Source organism: Panthera tigris, chromosome A1, assembly GCF_018350195.1.
Source record: "Panthera tigris isolate Pti1 chromosome A1, P.tigris_Pti1_mat1.1, whole genome shotgun sequence".
Taxonomy (NCBI): domain Eukaryota; kingdom Metazoa; phylum Chordata; class Mammalia; order Carnivora; family Felidae; genus Panthera; species Panthera tigris.
Genome location: NC_056660.1, coordinates 72659587 through 72679548, shown reverse-complemented (window position 1 = coordinate 72679548; position 19962 = coordinate 72659587). Strand labels below are relative to the sequence as shown.

Below are 19962 nucleotides of genomic sequence, written 5' to 3'. Positions count from 1 at the left end.
GCTTTGCCTTTGTCTAAAATTTAATACATCATTGTCCAAAAGAATTATGTGGGACACATGGGGCATTTAAAACTTTCCAAAAGCCCCACTTAAAAAAAGCTAATGTGGGGCGCCTGGGTGGCTCAGTTGGTTGAGCGTCTGATTTCAGCTCAGGTCACGATCTCACAGTTCAGAAGTTCGAACCCTGTGTCGGGCTCTGTGCTGACAGCTCAGAGCCTGCTTTGGATTCTGTGTCTCCCTCTCTCTTTGCTCTTCCCCCACTCACATCTGTCTCTCGAAAATAAACAAACATTAAAAAAAATTTTTTAAAAAGCTAACAACTGGTGAAATTCTTTTTAATAATGTATTTTATTTAAACCAATGTATCCAAAATATAATTTCAGTATGTAATTGGTAGAAAAAAATGAGTTAATTTACATTCTTTTTTGCACTAAGTCTTGAATAGCTGACACACACCCTTTCCAGCACATCTCAATTCAGACTAACCTCGTGGGACTCGTGGCTGTCACCCTGGACAGCTCAAGTCAACACAGCCGCCTTGTTTAGGGCTTTGACTGCACAAGATCTAATGAGATAAAAAATCCACAGAGCTCATCGCATAGTCGGCAAACACAAGCTTTGCCCTGTGCCCCAAGCAAAGGAATAACATGACACACTACTGTGTCCTCCCTGGAAGAGTGGCCATAAATTCCCCATAAATTGTTGGCCTCTCCCTCCTACCACCCTTCCTCCCACTGACTGAACTATTTTTATTCCTGGCTAGGAATACTAGTGCAATTTGGTTTCAAATTTATACAGAGCTGAAAGCAATGCAAATAAGATCCTCCTCCTGAAATAGGCCGGTGCCCGCCCCCCCTTTAGTGAATACCTTAAAACAAGTACCGCCAGGTAAATAAATACCTGTTGACCTGGAAAGATTTTCATATGGTATTACTGAGTGACAGAGGTTATGGGGGTGCCTGAATCATGTGATCTCGCATTTATGTACAGGAGGAGAGTAACTAAAAGAATGTCCTTGAAAATGTCCCCATGTGATCTGCACCATCTATATTGTCTATCGATACTCACAACGAGCAAGTGGCATTTCACAACTGGAAAAAAGAACTAGGAAAAGTCATGAATTCTAACTACTTCCTGCTTCTCTGTAGTCATTTCCCACTACTCTGTTAAAGTGGCTAATCATAAAACATTTAATAAGTATTCCAAAAAGGGTTCCATGATATGTAAATACAATTTTCATTAAAAAAATAAAATTTGGGGGCTCCTGGCTGACTTACTGGGTATAGAGCGTGCAACTCAATCTCAGGGCTGTGAGTTCAAGCCTCGTGTTGGGTATGGAGTCTACTTTAAAAACAAACAAATATTTTTTTTTTAATTAAAAAAAAATTTTTAACATTTGTTAATTTTTGAGAGATGGAGAGAGACAGAGCATGAGTGGGGGAGGGGCAAGAGAGAGGAGATGCAGAATCCAAAGCAGGCTCCAGGCTCTGTACTGTTAGCACATAGCCTGATGCAGGGCTTGAACCCACGGACCGCAAGATCATGACCCAAGCCAAAGTCGGGCACTTAACTGACTGAGCCACCTAGGCACCCATATAAATATTCTTTATATAAACCTTACATATTCCTTACCAAAAAAAAACTTTACATAAACATTATGTAAGTATCCTTAAAAAGTGATGATGTTCTTCTAAAATACAATAGGCAATACAAATTCAAAACATGCTTATGTAGACGTTGTTTGGTAATGTGTCTTTTAATAAATATGCCGTATTTGGGGCACTGGGGTGGCTCAGTCAGTTAAGCGTCTAACTCTTGATCTCAGCTCAGGTCATGATCTCACAGTTCATGGGATAGAGCTCTGTGGCAGGGCTCTGTGCTGACAGCATGGAGTCTGCTTGGGATTCTTGGTACCCCCCCTCCCCCCCCCCCGGCCAATTTGCACACGTGCTCTAAAAATAAACTTAAAAAAATTTGTTAAGAAAAACCAAATGTGCCATACTTGCAAATACCAGGAAGTCAAGTAAATTCTGTATGTCTAACAACCTTTCCTGACAAAGAAGATTTTTCAAATAGTACACAGAATGTGTTTCATTCAGTGATGATGAGTCAATGTTTTAGACTTCATATCGTAATAATTAAATCTAATAGTTAAACCATGTATTTGAAGTACGATTCCATGTTCATAGCACAGTAAAAACATGAAACAAATTCTTTCAATTCCTAGAATAACTGGGTTTGTGAACCAGTATCTCCCTAATCCAAGTTTCCCCCATAATTGACTAACTCATTTTCTTAAAATAATTCTTTAATTATTCTATAGTTCTATGGGCAAATAAGACTAACAACAAAGTCTGGTTTAAACATTTTCTAATACTTGGTGTGTTATACTGACTATAAGATAAAACGTTTCAAAATCACCTTTAGAAGAGAATTAGTAAATTTAATAATACTTTTATTAACTGAATGTAAAACACATAAACCTTAGCCAACTGTATCCCTAGTTGCTCTTGTGCAGTGATGTAGCGTTTAGGCCAGTTAGGTAGGCTGATGTGATGGCACAGGCAAAGCTTGCTGATCCCCATGGAGACCTACAGCCCGACTGCTTTCAATGACCGTTACACTCAACCATTGAAATAAGCTTATTTTTTAAGAAGAAATTATTGAGAAAAGACTACGAAGATTCCTGAACTCAGAGGATTTGAATCTAGCATTACGACATTTGACCAGGTTCCAACCAATTTTTCTAATCTTACACTCAGAATAGGTATGTCATACAGCTAACAATGAAATAATTATAATTTGTTCCTTGAATGTTTCCCTGAAATGAGACTGTTTATCAAAATGATAATCTTGAAAAAGTAAAAACCCAGAGAACTGGTAAAGTTACCAAAACTCTGTTCCTCCCCACCATGTAGTTCAACAAAATATGTGTAACAGACCGTGTACCACTCTCAACCCACCTGGGGCCTCTAGAAGACCACGTGTACTGGTTGGCCGGTAATTTCTCTCTCAGGGAATACTCAGCAACCATCATGTCGGGAGAAACATAAGCACCAACACCTACGGGATGAATTTCATCGTTAACAAAAGGACACAAAATTAGATGTTCATTCCAAATCCACTGTTCACTCGCTTATGTGTTCACTTGCTTCGTTCCAAATCACTGTTACTCACTTGGGTAAATCCCTTAGTCACCCTGTACCTAGTGCTTGCTCATAAATGGAAAGAAAGAAAATCTGATAAGGAAAGTTTACTATGTACCAGATGTTAAACGAGGTGCTTTGGTTTTGACCATAAAAATATCTACCAGGGTTATTATGTGAATCAAATATAATAATGTACCTAAAACTGTGTGTATGTATAAGATAGAAAGATAAATGTGTTATAAACTATAAAATATAACTTTAGGAAAGTAAGGGAATTAGTTGGTCTTCATTTTTAAATGACCACTGCATCCAATATTCTTACCCATAAAGTTCGCAGTACCCCCTCCCCCGAAACGGCTGTAAAAACAAGCAAACAGCAGAGACATTAACATGCTTCGGTGTTTCAGATAAATGTGTAAAGGCAGACTAGTCACAAAGACTCTAAATTCATAGACCTATAGGGATCAAACTCAGTTTCCTCATTCTAGAAATCTGGAAACAGAGCCTCGAGAGGGCTGAAAAAAATTTACTAAGCTCACAGGGACTGGTGGAGAAAGACTTACAATCCAGGTCCACCAGCTCCTAATTCTTCTTTATAGCAAACACAGACACAGAGTAGAAGACTGGATAAAATAGGTGAGTTAACAGGATTTAGGTTAACAATGCAGACACACAAAACTGTAATCACTTTGTAAAATTTAGTTTACAAATTTCCAGTGAATCTGGGGGTAAGAACATGACAAAATACTGAGTATTGTGGGAGAATAATGTATTTTGATCTGTAGGTACCTTTCAGACCTATCTGGTTTCATTTTATTTAAAATATCTCGAGAACTAAAATACAAAGGACAGATCACTGGTAGGTACTGTTGTCTCAACACAGGATTTAACAGAACTACTGAACCAAGAAGTTTTAAATCACACAAAATAAGCTATACCTTGCTTGAGATTTAGAAGCTACAAATAAAAGCACATCCTATAATTGAAGATCACTATTATTTAAAAAAAAATTTTTAAAGGACTAGTTTCTGAACTTTGATACCCAGATGTTACTATGTATCGATAACATCTACAGTAACTGTATGCCTTTAGTAACAACTATAATATGTATCTATTCAAGCAGTTATTGATGTATACACCAGAAAAATCATTTGGGACCAAACAGTTTCTACTGTCATGCATCCAATTACAAATGCTAAGAGGTATAAGCCTTATAGTGCTCTCAATGTGAAAATAAAGAAAATAATTCCAGGTATCACTTACTACCTATTTGTTCTCTCGGTTCATCCTCCTCATTCATGCCTCACATTAAAAAAAAAAAAATAAACAGGGGGAGGGCATTATGTTCTGTGGGTGTTTTCACACAGGTTGGCAGCTACAGCTAATTTTACCACTTTAATATTATGAGCACAACTCATTTTGATTTCCCTTAATTCTTCTTGTTGACAGGCATTTTTTCCCCTCCAAGGATAGCGAAAAAACAACTGAGTGCATCACATCCGACAGACCAAGTAGCAGGAAGGAAGTCACATTCATGGAATAAATGTGTTTCAACTGCTCTTATTAATAAAGCTCCCTTTCTCAACATCTGACTATTCCTGTATGTCCCACAAGAAATGAAAAGGAGGAAACCACACTAAAATTAGCCGCCATACACCGTAAATAAAAAGTGAAGCAAGCATCTGTGTTTACGTTGTTCACTCAGTCTGGAAAACCCTTCCCTTGCTCATTTCTGCCTACTGAAATCCTCGCTGCCACACTTCAGAAAGCCTCACCTAAATTCTCAAATCAGAAGCAACTGCACTTCTGTGAGCCCCGGCTGTGCCTGTACTTTCCATAAGCCACTCACTGCAGTCGCCTTCGAACCAGCAGGTCTGACTACACCTGTGCTTCCTGAGGGCACACACGGGAGGTTCCCGGTGTCTTGCATGCAAAAGAGATGCGATTAACATCACATTCGCTGAGGGGTTTGCTGGCTTGTTCTTAAGTCCAGCTCTGAAACGGGAAACTAACCTATTACACTCGATGTAGTTCCACCGGGACAACCGACGGTAGAAAGGCACGGACCGTTATTTCCAGCACTGGAAACATAAATTATGTTATGCTTCCACACTGCTTCACTGATGACTTCACAAATTCTCCTGAGAGAGAGAGACACAGAGAGAGAGAGAATTCCTTTGGACATAGAAAACTGTCCCACTTTTCAAACAAATGTCTTAGTATACTGTGAAGATGCTTTCAAATATGGCGTACATAGAAACCAAACTAGAATATGGGTTCCAAGTAGTAGAACTCAAACAGTGGCTACAAGAAGGCGTGCATGAGAATCACTCGGGGACGTTCTCAAACTATACGTGTTTAGCCTTATTCCCACTGTTTATAACACCCCACGCTGTTCGAATGCAGGGCAAGTAACCCGTGGCACACCCAGCCCCAGAACGCCGGAACATGGCACGGCCAGTCCAAGTGGTACACCCCAGCTGGGTCTCAGCGTAAGGAAGGAGTTGTGAGACCGCGGTAAACGGGGAAGAGTGCTAGACACGACGGTGAATAGATGGAGGGACAATAAACCCAAAGGACTAAAAGCAAACACTGAAATACAGGCAGGGATTGGATCAGACGGTGGGGCAACAGGCAGCTGGACTCCCACCTCCCCTTAAAATGATCTGGTCAGAAGTGACTCCTCAGGGGATTCCTATGCAGATCTATGAGCAGTGGCAAAGATGAAAGGGAAACGGGCAAGAGGAAGAACTTAAGAGTAAGATTTAAAATAAAGAATCTGGCGAGAACTTGACAGCAAACAAGAAGCAAACTGGTATTAAATAAAAGAAATGAAGTTAGACAGTTGGGGAAATGCAGGAAATGGAAAAAAGGCGTAGGGCCAAGATGCAACAATCACGGGGTACGAGGGGAAGAGTATCAGGGAAAGGTGGCTTTAATAGGATGAAGGTCAAACAAAGGAAGAGAGAAAGAAATACACTTAGGTGAAAACGGTACTGAAGCAAGAGAAGAAGGCAAGATTACATTCAGGAAAGAAATGAGCACGACAGGCTGACTGTTATGGCGGTGGGGCAGGGAGGGACATGTCGCAAGAAATCTAATACTGGTTATCTGAGAAAATTACGTTGCTTGAGGACAGCAAACCAGGCTCGGTAAAATTTCCCTTTTGGTAGGGCTTTATGAAAGAGCTTCAGACACTGGGTGACACGCAGATATGGATGGGCTGGTGATGGGAATGGGGGAGAGATGATGACTAGGCAAGTAAACACTTTAAATAATTTCAAAGTTATTACCCTGGGGGTAAAAAAGCTGAGGTAACAGACCAAGGCTGAGCCACTGGATTTGGCAGCAGGAAGACCTGGGACACATGTCAAAATGTGCTGAGGAGCCTCAGAAGTGGTGAATACACACCATTAACCAAGTTTTGCTGGAGGAGTGAGGGAAAGCAGTGTGAAATGAAGAGATCTGTTTCAAAGGCAGCAGATTGTAGAGCGTGCCTGTGGAGTGGTATTAATCCAGGAAAGGAGAGGGATGTTACGGGAGTTTTTAAGGAGAGGGGAAATGGGAACCACACAGCAAGTGCTTGAGGGACTTCTGACCCCGGGCACTTCATTTACTACAAGAAGGGAAGGCAGAGGGGCTGGGGTCAGGGTAGGCTGCAGGAAGGACAGGAGTCCCCTCTCAGGGCTTTTATCGTCTCTGGGAAAGGAAGAGGTGAGAACATCAGCCGAGGGAAGAAAGGAAGGGTCGCTGAAGGTCTCTGAGGAGAACAGACGGTGTCAACGGCCATGCAGGCCATGTAAGAGTACATGCAGATGATCAAAGGCGACGCTGAGCGACCGAGATGCGCGGTCTACGTTCCGTCAGGTAAGCACACTGTTTGGGAACGTGGAAGTGCAGCAGTGGACGGGTGGGCCGGCGGGTCTCGGCGGCTGGGAGGGAATGACCACATCACACACAGAACGGGGGCCGGGAGCCCACGAGACCCGCCCTTATTACCGAGCCAGGGGAATGCCCGGTTTCACCTGTGGCATGCCACCCAGGCACAGAAACATCTAATGCTCTTCGTCAGCTCGAGCCTGTGGCTCACGAGCGCCTGAGAACACTCACCCAGAATTTGGCCAGTGAGTAGCTTCTCCATAGCTGTAGTTGACAAGATCACACTTATGATTGATGACTTCTATCATCTATTAAAAAGATGAAGAGTCTAGTTGAGGCAGCAATTTACAGAAAGACTGACCAGTAAAATAAAGGCATGGACTCCCAGTTTCTTAACCAATCATATTCTACTTCCACTTCCATTCTACTTTGAAGCTGAAAAACTTAAAGGGTAGGTGGAGACACAGTATAGTAAGTAGTCAATAAAAACACAACTAGCAGGTGCAGAATGGAATGGTTCTGACTGAATTCTAAAATCACTGAAGTTCAAGTAAAATCTAATCCATACGTTAAAATGAAACGCAGACTATGAGTTCGATTCTTCCTAGACCAATGGAGCAAGCTGGTGAAAAGGTCTGTTTGGGGTTTTTAAAGTATCTCAAAATAGTGTGTCAGGGGCTTAATGGAAATGAAAAGTAAAACATAAATAATATTTTCATATTTTCCAAAAAATTTTATCGAATAATTTTTAATAAAAATAATTTAAAACTGAAATAGCATTTTTGCTTCTTAAAACCAAGTCCTATATACCAAATACAGTCTAATGTATTCCTAGTGAATTGAAGAACACTTTATAAGACTAAAAATATCCAAGACTATCCACTATCCCTCATTAATCTTCTAAATCAACACCTCACAAACACTCACAGCTCTTATGAGGCCCGTGCCTGTTTCCATTGTGCTTAGTCTTGTATCGCCAATCTTGATTGAAAGAATTTGAGCACCGGGAGCTACACCACTCCGTTCAGGTTCTTCAGGAAAATGCCCAGCAGCTATACTAGCTACGTGTGTCCCATGAGCTCCTACAGGCAGCAAGAGGGGAAGATGACAAAATATTTTCATGGGTTCCAAGTTTTAAGCATTCAATTTATGTATTAAGCATAAAATAAAATAATCTAATAAAAATACTCTCATTTTAACATCTAATTGTGTACTATCATCTTAAGTCTCTTCTCAATAATTTATAAAAAAGTGAAACCTTGAATTACTCTGCTACCCTGGATTCTATCCCGTCCATTGAGAACAAGATCCAAGTCTCAAAGGTGAGAAAGTATCTGCAATACACACAGCTGACAAAGAGCTTAAATCCATATTATCTTTCAGATCCGAGAGAAAAATGGGTAAAACACTTGAAAAGCATTTCACAAAAGATGATAACCAAATGTCAAATAAATATACGAAAAGATGTTCAACTTCATGAGTCATCTGGAAAGTGCAGTTCAAAGCCACAATGAGAGGGCACGTGGGTGGCTCAGTCAGTTGAGGGTCCAACTTCGGCTCAGGTCATGATCTCGTGGTTCATGAGGTAGAGCCCCACATCAGGCTTGCTGCTGTTAGCAAAGAGCCCACTTTGGATCCTCTGCTCCTCTCCCTTCTCTTTCAACCCTTCCCCCACTCACACCCTTTTTCTCAAAAATTAAAAAAAATAAATAAACCTTTAAAAAAAAAAAGCCACAATGAGATATACCTCGGCATACCTTTCAGAATGGCTAAAACTTTATGGCTGACAACAGCCACACACTACTGGCAGGATATAGACCAGCATTACAGAAAGCTGAACACAGGAATACCCTACAATCCGGGAATTCTACTTCCAGCTATACACCCAACACAAATGCGTGCACATGTACACTAAAAGATACGTGCAAAAACATTCACGGTGGCATTGCTTGCAAAATTCAAAACCTGAAATAACCCCAAGATCCATCAATGGTAAATGGATACATAGTATATTAATGAATTGAATATCACACAGCAATAAATATTAAACTACTTTTTTTTAAGTTTATTTATTAATTTTGAGAGAGACAGTGCAAGCAGGGGGGTGGGGGAGAGAAAGGGGGACAATCTCAAGCAGTTCTGCACTGCCAGTGCAGAGTTCGACATGGCTCGAACCCATGGAACTGTCAGATCATGACCTGAACCAAAATCAAGAGTCAGATGCTCAACCGACTGAGCTACCAGGTGCCCCATTATCAACTACTTCTAAACACTATGAGATGAAGCACACAAAAATAAGGTTGCTCTAAAGAAACCACATACAAAAGGATATATACTGAATAATTTCATTTATATAAATGGAAACACATTATGTTAGACTGAACTATGTGAAAGTGCCACTATTTAATCATTTCTGACCTATAAAAACAGCAATAATGGATGGTTCAATCTAATGCGGTGATAAAAAAAAAAATCAGGACCATGGTTAACTCTAAGAGGATACGTGTTTAGGAACAGACATGATGGGCTTCGACAATGTTTTATTTCTTGATGTGTTTACGCAGAAGTGTCCCCTTTGTGGACCCATTACCCATTCTTCCTTTCTCATTTTTCCCAATTAAAAATAGGGAAGCTTGGGGCATCTGGGTGGCTCAGTCGGTTAAGCATCCTACATTTGATTTTGGCTCATGATCTCACAGTTGTGAGACTCAATCCTGTGTTGGGCTCTGTGCTGGGATGGAGCCTGCTTGAGATTTTCTCTCTCTCCCTCTCTCTATCCCTCCATTCCCCTCCCCCACTCTCACATGCACTCTCTCAAAAAAAAAAGGGGAAGCTAGATTTTAATGTAATCCCCCCCGCCCCTGCTCCTCCCCAAAACACCTGACATCACCACTTACAAGTCAGAGCATCTAAATGTCACAGGAGGCTGACTACACCACATGTGCACAAGAATGTGGAGCTGTTGAGCCCTCGCACCCCACTGGTGGAGTATAAAAGGGCACAGCTACTGTTTCTTAAAAGGTTAAACATATTTACCATACCCAACTGGTTTGTCTAGATACCAGTCCAAATTAAACAAAAACATATTTGCACAGAGACCTACACACCAGTGTTGGAAAAATCTGAGTGTCCACCAGCAGGTGAGTGGGTAAGTCCTGGTGTATCCACACAATGAGCCACTACTCAGTGATAAGGAATTAGCTATTTATAACCATAATATGGATAGATTTCATACCGGAACTATTCTACTTCTATAAAATTCCAGAAAACACGAAGTATCTGCACTGACAGAAAGCAGTTCAGTGGCTATATGGGGCGGGTACATCAGGGTGGATTATGAAGGAAGACAAGTAGACTGGGAGGGGTGATAGATATGTCCATTACCTTGACAGTGGTGATGGCTTCCTAGGTGTACATGTCTATCAAAACTTATCAAATTGTGTATGTATGTGCAGTTTATTGTACTTCAACTATAATTCAGTAATACTGTGAGAGGGGGGTAAGAAAGGGTTAAAGCTATCCTGGCTCCCTTCCTAGAAGTAACCACTATGTAGAAGCTGGTGTAGATTCTTCCCATCTGTATTTTTATCATACAAACACATACACCCATGAACACTGTGTGGTATTATTTGGCATGTTTTACAATTTTACACAAATGTTTTATCAATATATTTTTATTTAAAATTTATGTATTTGAGATTTATGAATATTGGTATATGTAGATTTATTCATTTTGCTATATAATAGTCCCCAACAATACACAGTTTTAAACAAACTTTTTTGTCCATGGGTATATGGATAGTTTCCCACTTCTTTGAAATTACACAGAATGCCACATGAGGATCTTTTTACCCGACTCTGTACTTGGTGAACTGCTCAAGAGTCAGCAACACAGAAGCAAAATTCCTTCCAAAAGAATTTTCATAAGATGAATTATGTTGGGTGTTTTTTTTTGTGGCTGGACTACATCTGTATTCTTGGAATAGATCCTACATGGTTACAACTTTAAAGAAAACAACACCTTGCCAGGGAATCAAATCCCATTTATTATCACACACCTAGTTCTTTAGGTGGAATCTCTAAGTTAAATTCTCTATAAGGCTTCTTCTTGGCTACAGAAATTTATCACCTTACCACGTTACAAGTTTATCTCTAGTTACCAAATCGGAAACAAAATACCTCCACTGGTCACAATGGACAGCAGGTTTCCATCGTCATATATGTTAACAGAGTAATTTAACATCTCAGCTGTGCCAAAAGAACCATATTCTTGGGCTTCTTTGTAGTTTCTCAACACGGTAGATTTACTCAAGTCCCCATCTTCATTCGAATCAATGCAGGCTCTGTAAATTGAGAATAGTGAAACTCATCTATTTTCTTGGCTTTCCAAAAATAATGTGGTATGGTCTATTAGGTACCTTCTTACTTCCCTGTTTTATGACAACAAACACAGTAACTGCCAGGTTTAGAGTCCTCTGTCTCAGAGTCATCAGTAACGATTAAGTAAGAAGCTTAAAGGAACCAGCCCTTAAATGAAGCCATGGATAAAAGGCTTTAGGAACACTGTCCTTCACAAAAGTCCAGGGAGAAAACCATTTAACTACTTAAGAAATTTCACCAAAGCTTGGCCTAGAGTTTCAGACTAATTCAGGATGATCACGACTTACAGCCTAGGCCTTACTCCCTTCTTTTAGAATTGGCTTAATGAATCCAATGGCGGATGCAGGTTTCTTGACACTAGATGAACGACAAACTGCCTCATCCCCTCCCCACAGTTGTAACAGCCTCAGGCAAACATTTACTTTTTACAAACAGCATTTTCTACATAGTTTTATGGTTGTCCTGTCTGCTCTTTCCCCATTTTATTACCTCTGTAGTTTTTACAATATGTATTCCAAATACTACAAAATAGTCTGGTTAAAACTAAATAAATCTAAAATAAAAGTCATAAGTGGAATGCACATCATTTAAGGTCAATATTATGTTTTTAGCTATTAGGCCTTTGTGTGCATTTTCTAGATAAGAAGAATTGTGTTTTAACAAGCTAGAGTCAATCACAATTGCTACAATGAATTAATGGAAGCCCACTAGTACAGACAGGACATTTATTATAAATATTAAGGCATATATTTCATTAACAAACTTTGACAATTTAGACAGAAGGATCTCTGAAACTGTTTGTTTTTATGTATACCCAATCAGTGTGCGGCTAAAATGATTTATGGCATTTCAAAAAAAGACATACAGTAGAGCAAGACAGAGGAGACTGAACACTAATGGAAATGAGCAAGCAGGAAACAAGTAGCATGTCAAATGGAATCTGGACTGAGGTCAACAGGTAAAACGTATGCCACCAAATCCTATTTGCCAAAACAGTTAGCACCTGGGGCTCTTAAAAGTTACAGATGTAACTGGCCAGTTCTCCATCCCGGCAATCATCTCGGAAGTCCTGCCCCATTTTCATCCGGCCCATGAAACATTCTACATCCCTGGAAGTCTCTCCATCTCCTCTGGGCCTTTTCCTGGACCTTTAACCCCTGCCCCTTCCCTGTCTGCTAACTTGAGCTGATCCTTCAATAAAATCTTTCTTGATGCTTCGTGGACGGGCTCAGATGTTCTCACACTGGCTTTCACAGAGTCTAGAGTCCACGGAATAGCTTCTTTAGAGTCTACCTGGCACGAAGAAAAGTACTCAAATATTTGCCCAATGATGAAAGAATGAATGAATCAACATCTTTGACAACATTCTCATAGCAAATACAGTGACACATTCCAAAAATCAGTTTCTTGTAACCACCGTCAACATGCAGTGACTCAACACTTCAAGCATCATATCAAAATATCAACATAAAACTGAGTGACTCCCCTAAGTAATTCCACAGAGGCCAAGTATGCATATTGGTGCAGGGTATAACTTTCTGAAGGTGGTTGGCTCAGTTCAAGGAACAGGTGTTAGCATACCAGAAAGGGAACATGGAGATGAGGTTCACGGATAGGATTAGAGTACTTGTGGAAGGTAGGGGGCAGGAAAGGGGGCATGGGTTATAAATTCCTGGACATTTTTAATACATTTCTTCATCCTATCCTCTATGAAAAAAGTCCACAGCTTTCATCCAACTCAAAGGAAACCTGAGAAAACAAGGTCAAAAACCACTGAAAAGAAACCAACTAACAGTTCTTTCCTTCAAGTAATCTTCTGTAAACAGTTTTCTCAACAGAGAGTGACTGCGTTTGACCCTGTACATCCTGACGAATACTTAAGAGTATGGTTCTATTGGGTTCCCTGCTAAGGGTAGTGATATGGGTTCAACAGTGGAAGCGTGGCAGGAGGAGGGCAGCTTTGACAGTCTGTAGAAACAAAAACCAAGGCACTTAAGGTCACTTTACCTCCCCTCAGAAGTGGCCGGCATTTTTGAAATGACAGTGCCAAGACTCGCCTTAGGTAATTTGGGGTCTCTAAGATTCTCCTCAAAAAATTCTGTGTCTAACCCTGAGATGGGGGCAGGGAATCGAAGCCCTACACGATATACAGTACAATGCAATCAGAAAAATTATTTCCAGTAGCACCTGAAACCACAATTCTGCTGCATTTTTCATTAATTATAACATTTTCTAAAGTGTTACTCCAGTGACTTCAGATTTTATTTCCTCTAAGTTTCATTTGCAATGCAAAAATTCTAAAAGCTGTCTTAGAATAATGTCGACAAACCGTTGCATGGATCCCTTCCTTTGTCAACTGCCTTAAGGACCTTGGAAACATATTTTCCTCAGGACAAAGTTGGCAGTGTTTTCAGTACATGCAGGAAACATTGGAACTGAACCACCTATTGTCCCACTACCCCATCCCTGCGAATATTAGAATATTTCCTTAAGTCCCTGTCCAATATTTCCCACATACGCTCAGTTCTGTATCTAGTATTCTCTTGCAGTTACTTTCCAAACTGCCCAGCTCTGGTCAGGAACATTTCTATGTCTACCAATGATTAACCTGCTATTATCTGGTTAAGTTACTGTCTGGTTAATGAAACAAGCTTCTTTAAAACACACAAGGGACAGGTTTAGCACCTAAAATACCAAGAAGTTCAAAGAGCTTATCCAAAACTACCCAAAAGCCAATTCGGCTGTCCAACAGTTTTGCTTAGGGATATTAATGTCACTTAAACCAATTCTCTGGACTGTTCTGAGAATTTAATGTTCTTCAGAGTAGATAAAAACAGCTTTAAGTGAAGATCTATATAATACATGATGTTTACCTCCAGGCTTCACCATCATGCCACACCAAGCAGTCATACACAGGGCCAGGATCACTATATTTTTTCTCAAAAGAATTTAGCAATTCCACTTGACTTTGAAGTTCCTCCTTGATTAGTTTATTTGCCTAATCAATAAGAACATATATTAATATTAGTACATTTTGTGCTCTTGAAACACACAACATATTAACATGTAACCAAAGACACAGTGTGACCAACAGGAAAGCCATTTTACTCTGGAAAAATGTAAGAAATTTTTTTTATATCTATGCAACTTGTAGTTCAATTTAATGATGCAGATATTAATTAATATATCGAATACTTTAAAAATAATACTTCTTTTAGTCAATCTCTCATTTATTTATTCCAACCGCTTTGGGAAAGACACAGTGTTCCATGTTGATGGTATCATTTGACCAAGACTTATGTTAGTCACATATCTATAATCTGCACAACTAATTTCCAAAATTAACTCTAAAATGGCTATAAAATAGGTTATCTATTGACCTTTAGATTTTTTTTTTAATCAGGATTGTTTCCATTGAAATCTGTTTAAGAATCCAAATAAATAAGAGAAACCACAAATTACCTTCTGTCTTTTAGAACATGCTAAACACATACTATATTCCTGACCTTGTATAGATAAGCTATTTAACCATTCTGATCCATCACCATGAGAACTGTTACACGCCAACTATTTTTGTTTAAACTACGTACTACATTAGACTGCTCTACATTCACCTGAACAGTCTTACTGAATTAAAATGTAATTTCCATATGTTCCAAAAATCTGGTTACGCTTCATTTTTAGTTATTCAATATATTCAACATTTACTCCTCCTTAAAGGAAAAAAAACAATTATACAGACATTGTTGGTAAACAAAATCAAATGGATAATTAAATCTAGATCCCTCCTTCTATAAAGTTGACTTGATATGCGTACTGCCTGAAATACAACATTTAATGTGACTAGTAAGAGGCTGAAGGACAAACAGTGACCTAACAGAAAATAATGCAGCTAAAGAGGGTGAATTACCCAATTAAAGGGGATGCTGTACGCAGATTAAGTAAATGCAAGTTAAATGTGTATGTAGATCTATTGAGGCCAGTAGTCCTCGCCCCTAACTGTGCATTAATTAAAGCTCCAGGGAGCTTTAAAAAATGCCAGCCTTCCTCCAAGGCTTTGATTTAATTCCTCTCTAGGGCACAAAGCTCTTCATGTGATTCTAATCTGCAGCCAGGGCTGACAACCACCAATACCATTCCACTTTTGATTAAGAAAAGGTACATGTATGCATTAAAAGAAAGATTCAGAAGGATAAACATCAGGTTGTTGGTACCATCCCTGGGGAGTGGCACTTTGGAGGCTCTTGCTTGTTACTTTACACACCCGTGTTATCCAAAAGTTTCTGCAACTAGCACGTGTTGTTTTCCTTATAAACCAAGACATTATCTTCATTTGATTAACTGATTAAAAGAAATGTAACAGCTATTTAACGATGTGAAATAATGGGAGCTCTCATATCCTTGCGGGAATATGAACTGGAACTACCCCTTTACGACCCACTAAAGACATGCGCGCGAGAATGTTCAAAACAGCATCTTCCACAAGAGCCAAGAACTGAAAACAAAGTATTGATCTGCAGAATGCACGCATGAATTGTGGTGCATCCATCATAAGCAAGAGAAATGAACAAACTCCTTCCACACTCACACATGGATGAATGTCGCAAACATAACACTGACTGAAAGTAGTGATGTATAAAAGGACACACTGTATGATTCCATTCTGCAAATTTAAAACAGGCAATAGTGGTTGCTTTTGGAGGAGGAAGGGAGCAATGATTAGGAAGAGGTATGGGAGGGAGTGTTCACTTTGTGGTAATTCATGAGAAGTTGTGAAAAATGTGTAAATTGATTTCAGAATAAAAGAAAAATTACTAAAATTAAACAATTTAAAACTTGTGAAAAAAGTCTGCCAATTCTCTGAGAACTCTGAAATATGGTTCTGTGGTAACGTGTAAATAAAAGCCACTGGCACCAACTTGAGAAGGGCAATTGTTGGCAACATCAAATTCTTCTTGTTTTCTACAGGCTTCTGCAAGGGCCACCCTGTGAACAGGATCCCAGATTTTTTCCTTCCGTTCTTTCTGCAAGACAGAAAAGTTACCTTACAACCAGGTTGACAAATACCCAGGTAAGCCTAGCCAGTCATTTATATATGGACCTAATTGTTATCAGTTGTGATGGTACACAATTTTCACACAGAGGCTAAAAAAATCATTTATCATCAAGTTGATAAAGCAATGGGTCAATTACTAAAACTATTCACTACACGTGGGTTTTAAGAGAACACATTTACCAAGGCACAACCAAATGTATTTTGATAACGTCGTATGTCCCAATCTCAGCCCATCCAAGGATTAATAACAGCATGTCAGGTAAAAAAACTGAATTCCCAGGCATTTACAATAAAAGCAAATACTACACACTGGCCCTTAGGGAACTGAGGACTGCCTTAAGCCATGCAGGCGGAACACAAGAGTAAGACTGGCCGCAAGAGAGACATGCAGGCTTCCTAGACTTCCTCCCTTCCTGGCTTGTTTTTTTCCTGTCTTGGATTTGACAGTGTTCTTTGTTACTGAAATTGGTCTCACCTTCATCTCTGCTGTCTTTAACCCATAGTGCCACCCAGTGGAGGTCTGCTAGTTTAAAAAAAAAAAATCCTTTCCAGTAAAACAATCAACTCCACTGAGCTAAGGAGGGGGTTGATATTAACTTACTCTATATTTGCATGTTAATTTGCATCTTATTGATACAACTGATTAAATTTAAGATAGTGCATAATACCGTTATGTGTATTTCGGCCTGAAATTTTAAAATAAATTAGTATCCAGTAAGTTATATGCATTTTTTGTAACCTTATTTTTTGCAGAACGATGAGAATCAAATAAGTAAAGGTTATATATGCAACATGCTGAGTAGTTCTTATGGTTCACAGACCCCGTGGAGAAGCAAATAACAATGCTATGATGAGATGAAACGTTCCATAGGTCTTACCCATCAGGCTCATTTTCAAGGATCACATCTTCCTTTGCAGTTGCAACTCTGAACCTGTATCAGCTACCAGTATTATAGCAATCTACTAAAGTGGTACTGGCAAATATGGGAGCCATGTGTTGCTACTTAGATTTAAATTTTAAAATATTACATAAAATTAAATTTTCCTACTAGTCACATTTCAAGTTCTCAACAGCTACTTGTGGCCAGTGGCTGCCATGATGGACAGATACTGAACACTTCCATCATCACAGAAAGATTTACTCAGTAGCTCCGTTTTAAAGCAGACTCCTCCTTCTTCAATTTGCAATTCTTATTTCTCTAATGACAGACTTGTGTTTTCCACACTTTAGCTGCTTTGGTCTGAGTAACCCTTTTCTTAGTACTGAATGATGACTAACTGAGATCAAGAAGCCTAGTTAAATGGTTAAGAAAAATGGGACAAATTATCATAGAAGCTACAGGACCAGGAATAAATAAGTCGGCCAGGGCTTTAAATCAACTTTAAACAGTCTTTAGCCTTTTGGAGATTAAAAAAAAAAAAAAAAAAAAAGTCCTTCAAAACTCCAATGAAAGCTATATTCGAACTCCCAGAAAAACACAAATATACAAAAACTTGAATTTCAATGTATTCACAACATTCTCTAAACTTAGCCATGTATCCAAGATTAAGAATGGTGACTTTAAATGGGTAACATTCCACTGACCAGAACCTTTAAGCAGTCATTGTCTGAAAGGCTCCCGGTCTCCACAATAATTAAGAGTTAACAGGATCTTATGAAAATTTTTTTCCTTCAGTAGGAAAAAAATTTGAGGAAGAAGTCATTGATTCTAGACTGGACATTACCTGTATCCTTTCCTTGAGCGCCTTTGGATAGAAGTCATAGCCATTTTTAATGCCAATATGATATTTGCCTGAGGGATTTATCCAGCTCACAGGAATCTATAGAAAAAGAGCAAATTGTTGACTCACTAAATGCTTCCCAATTCCAATGATTTACTACTGGGGAGAAAGGTTATTTCACTTCTATCCTAATGGCTCAACTTGGATAAGCAAGGTTGTGTATTAGAGCAATATTTCTCATATTCTAAGATGCCACTTAATATCTCTCTCGAGTTTTTCTCATTCATACGTAAGATGTTTCACTCAGGATATCTTTCTTTTTCTTTCTAGAGAGAAAGCAGGGGCAAGGAAGAGGGGCAGAGGAAGAGAGAGAGAATCCTAAGCAGGCTCCATGCTCAGCCCAGAACTCCACACAGGGCTCAATCCCACCACTGTGAGATCATGACCTGACCTGAAATCAAGAGTTGGGCACTTAACCCACTGAGCCACCCAGGCGCCCCAAGATACCTTTGAATTACAATGTTTCATGGTCTATAAAGTGCTTTCAACATAAGCTACCTCATTAAACTGCTACAATCTTTAGTTCTCAAGCATCAAGGAAACCTCACCTCTCCCTCCCTTCTCAGACCTACTTACTGCCCAACTAGGGGCAAAGAGAAGCAGTTAACAGACCCTCTCCATGCTTAGATTTTCTGTTAAGAAGTGCATTCTCTACAATCAACAGGGATAATGCCTAGATACTTAAAACAAGCTCTTTAAGAAAAAAGTTATATAAGATTACATTAATTATATATAACATAATAGTCTTTCTAAATATCTCAAAGTATTTAAAAATAACACTTAAAGCCTCTAATTAACAGAATGATGTAAACAGCATGCCCAGTGTACACATGGAAAAAGCAAAGAAACAAAAAGAAATCACACTGCTTGCCCAAACCACAGGAAGGCTGAAAAGAAAGCTAGAATCTAGCTCTATCATGGAGACCAAAACATCCAGTGTAAAGATAAACCTGGCTGTGAACCCAAACTCTACCACTAACCAGAGTGGACCCACAGGTTCCTACTTCCCGGTGTGTAAAAGGAAAAAAATAAATAATCTCCACCTTATGATTTGCACAAGTACACTGAACATCAACCAACTTCAAATGTCAATCAAGAAAATGTGGAATGTTCACTCTCTTTGTAATCACAGGACCCCCGGTCATCAAAAACAGCTTTCAAATGTGTATAAAACATGAGGTTGAACTATCAACCACTCAGAGTTGGCTGACTCCTGAGTTCTCACTCGGGTAGTTATCTGTAACTGGCTCACCCCTGGTCCCTCATCAAGTTAGTCCCCAGGAAAGAAACTTTTGGATGAAATTTTCTCATGACTGAATAGAGGGAAAAACCCACCATTCACAGCACTTCAAAGATCGACTTTTTAAAAGTCTGCATATGTCAGTAAACATTTCTGAATCGAATGGATGTCTGGAGTATATGATGGCATATAAACTGGTGCTTTTCATTCACAATTTACCGATCTCTTTTAGAGAACAGGAATTCTTAACTCTTAATGTTCCTGCAGCAGCCCTTGACATCACAACAATACAGTGTTGCAACAACAAAAAAGTAAGTAATCCCTGGCTGGCAAATTCAAACACTATTTCATCACAGGTGTCCCACTACACAGGTCTTGTAACCCTAGGCTAGTGGCAACTTCTCGTACAAGGAGATTATAAAAGGCCGTGAAATGCCGAAGGATTAAACGGAGTGACTGACTGAAATAACAGCAAG

General features: G+C 39.4%; 1 protein-coding gene across 6 annotated transcripts in view; it reads right to left on the bottom strand.

Annotated features, from left to right (window-relative positions):
* The window catches only part of TPP2 (tripeptidyl peptidase 2), a 67667-nt gene that overhangs the window by 33298 nt on the left and 14407 nt on the right, over nucleotides 1–19962 (bottom strand). For all 6 annotated transcript variants that reach the window (XM_042979833.1, XM_042979834.1, XM_042979820.1 and 3 more), the window contains exons 3-10: nucleotides 18190–18285; nucleotides 16328–16432; nucleotides 14282–14406; nucleotides 11208–11371; nucleotides 7956–8110; nucleotides 7260–7336; nucleotides 5163–5290; nucleotides 2964–3063 (exon numbers count right to left, since the gene is read on the bottom strand). In XM_042979833.1, the coding sequence (XP_042835767.1) occupies nucleotides 2964–3063; nucleotides 5163–5290; nucleotides 7260–7336; nucleotides 7956–8110; nucleotides 11208–11371; nucleotides 14282–14406; nucleotides 16328–16432; nucleotides 18190–18285 (950 nt within the window). The remainder of the gene's footprint in view (nucleotides 1–2963; nucleotides 3064–5162; nucleotides 5291–7259; nucleotides 7337–7955; nucleotides 8111–11207; nucleotides 11372–14281; nucleotides 14407–16327; nucleotides 16433–18189; nucleotides 18286–19962) is intronic.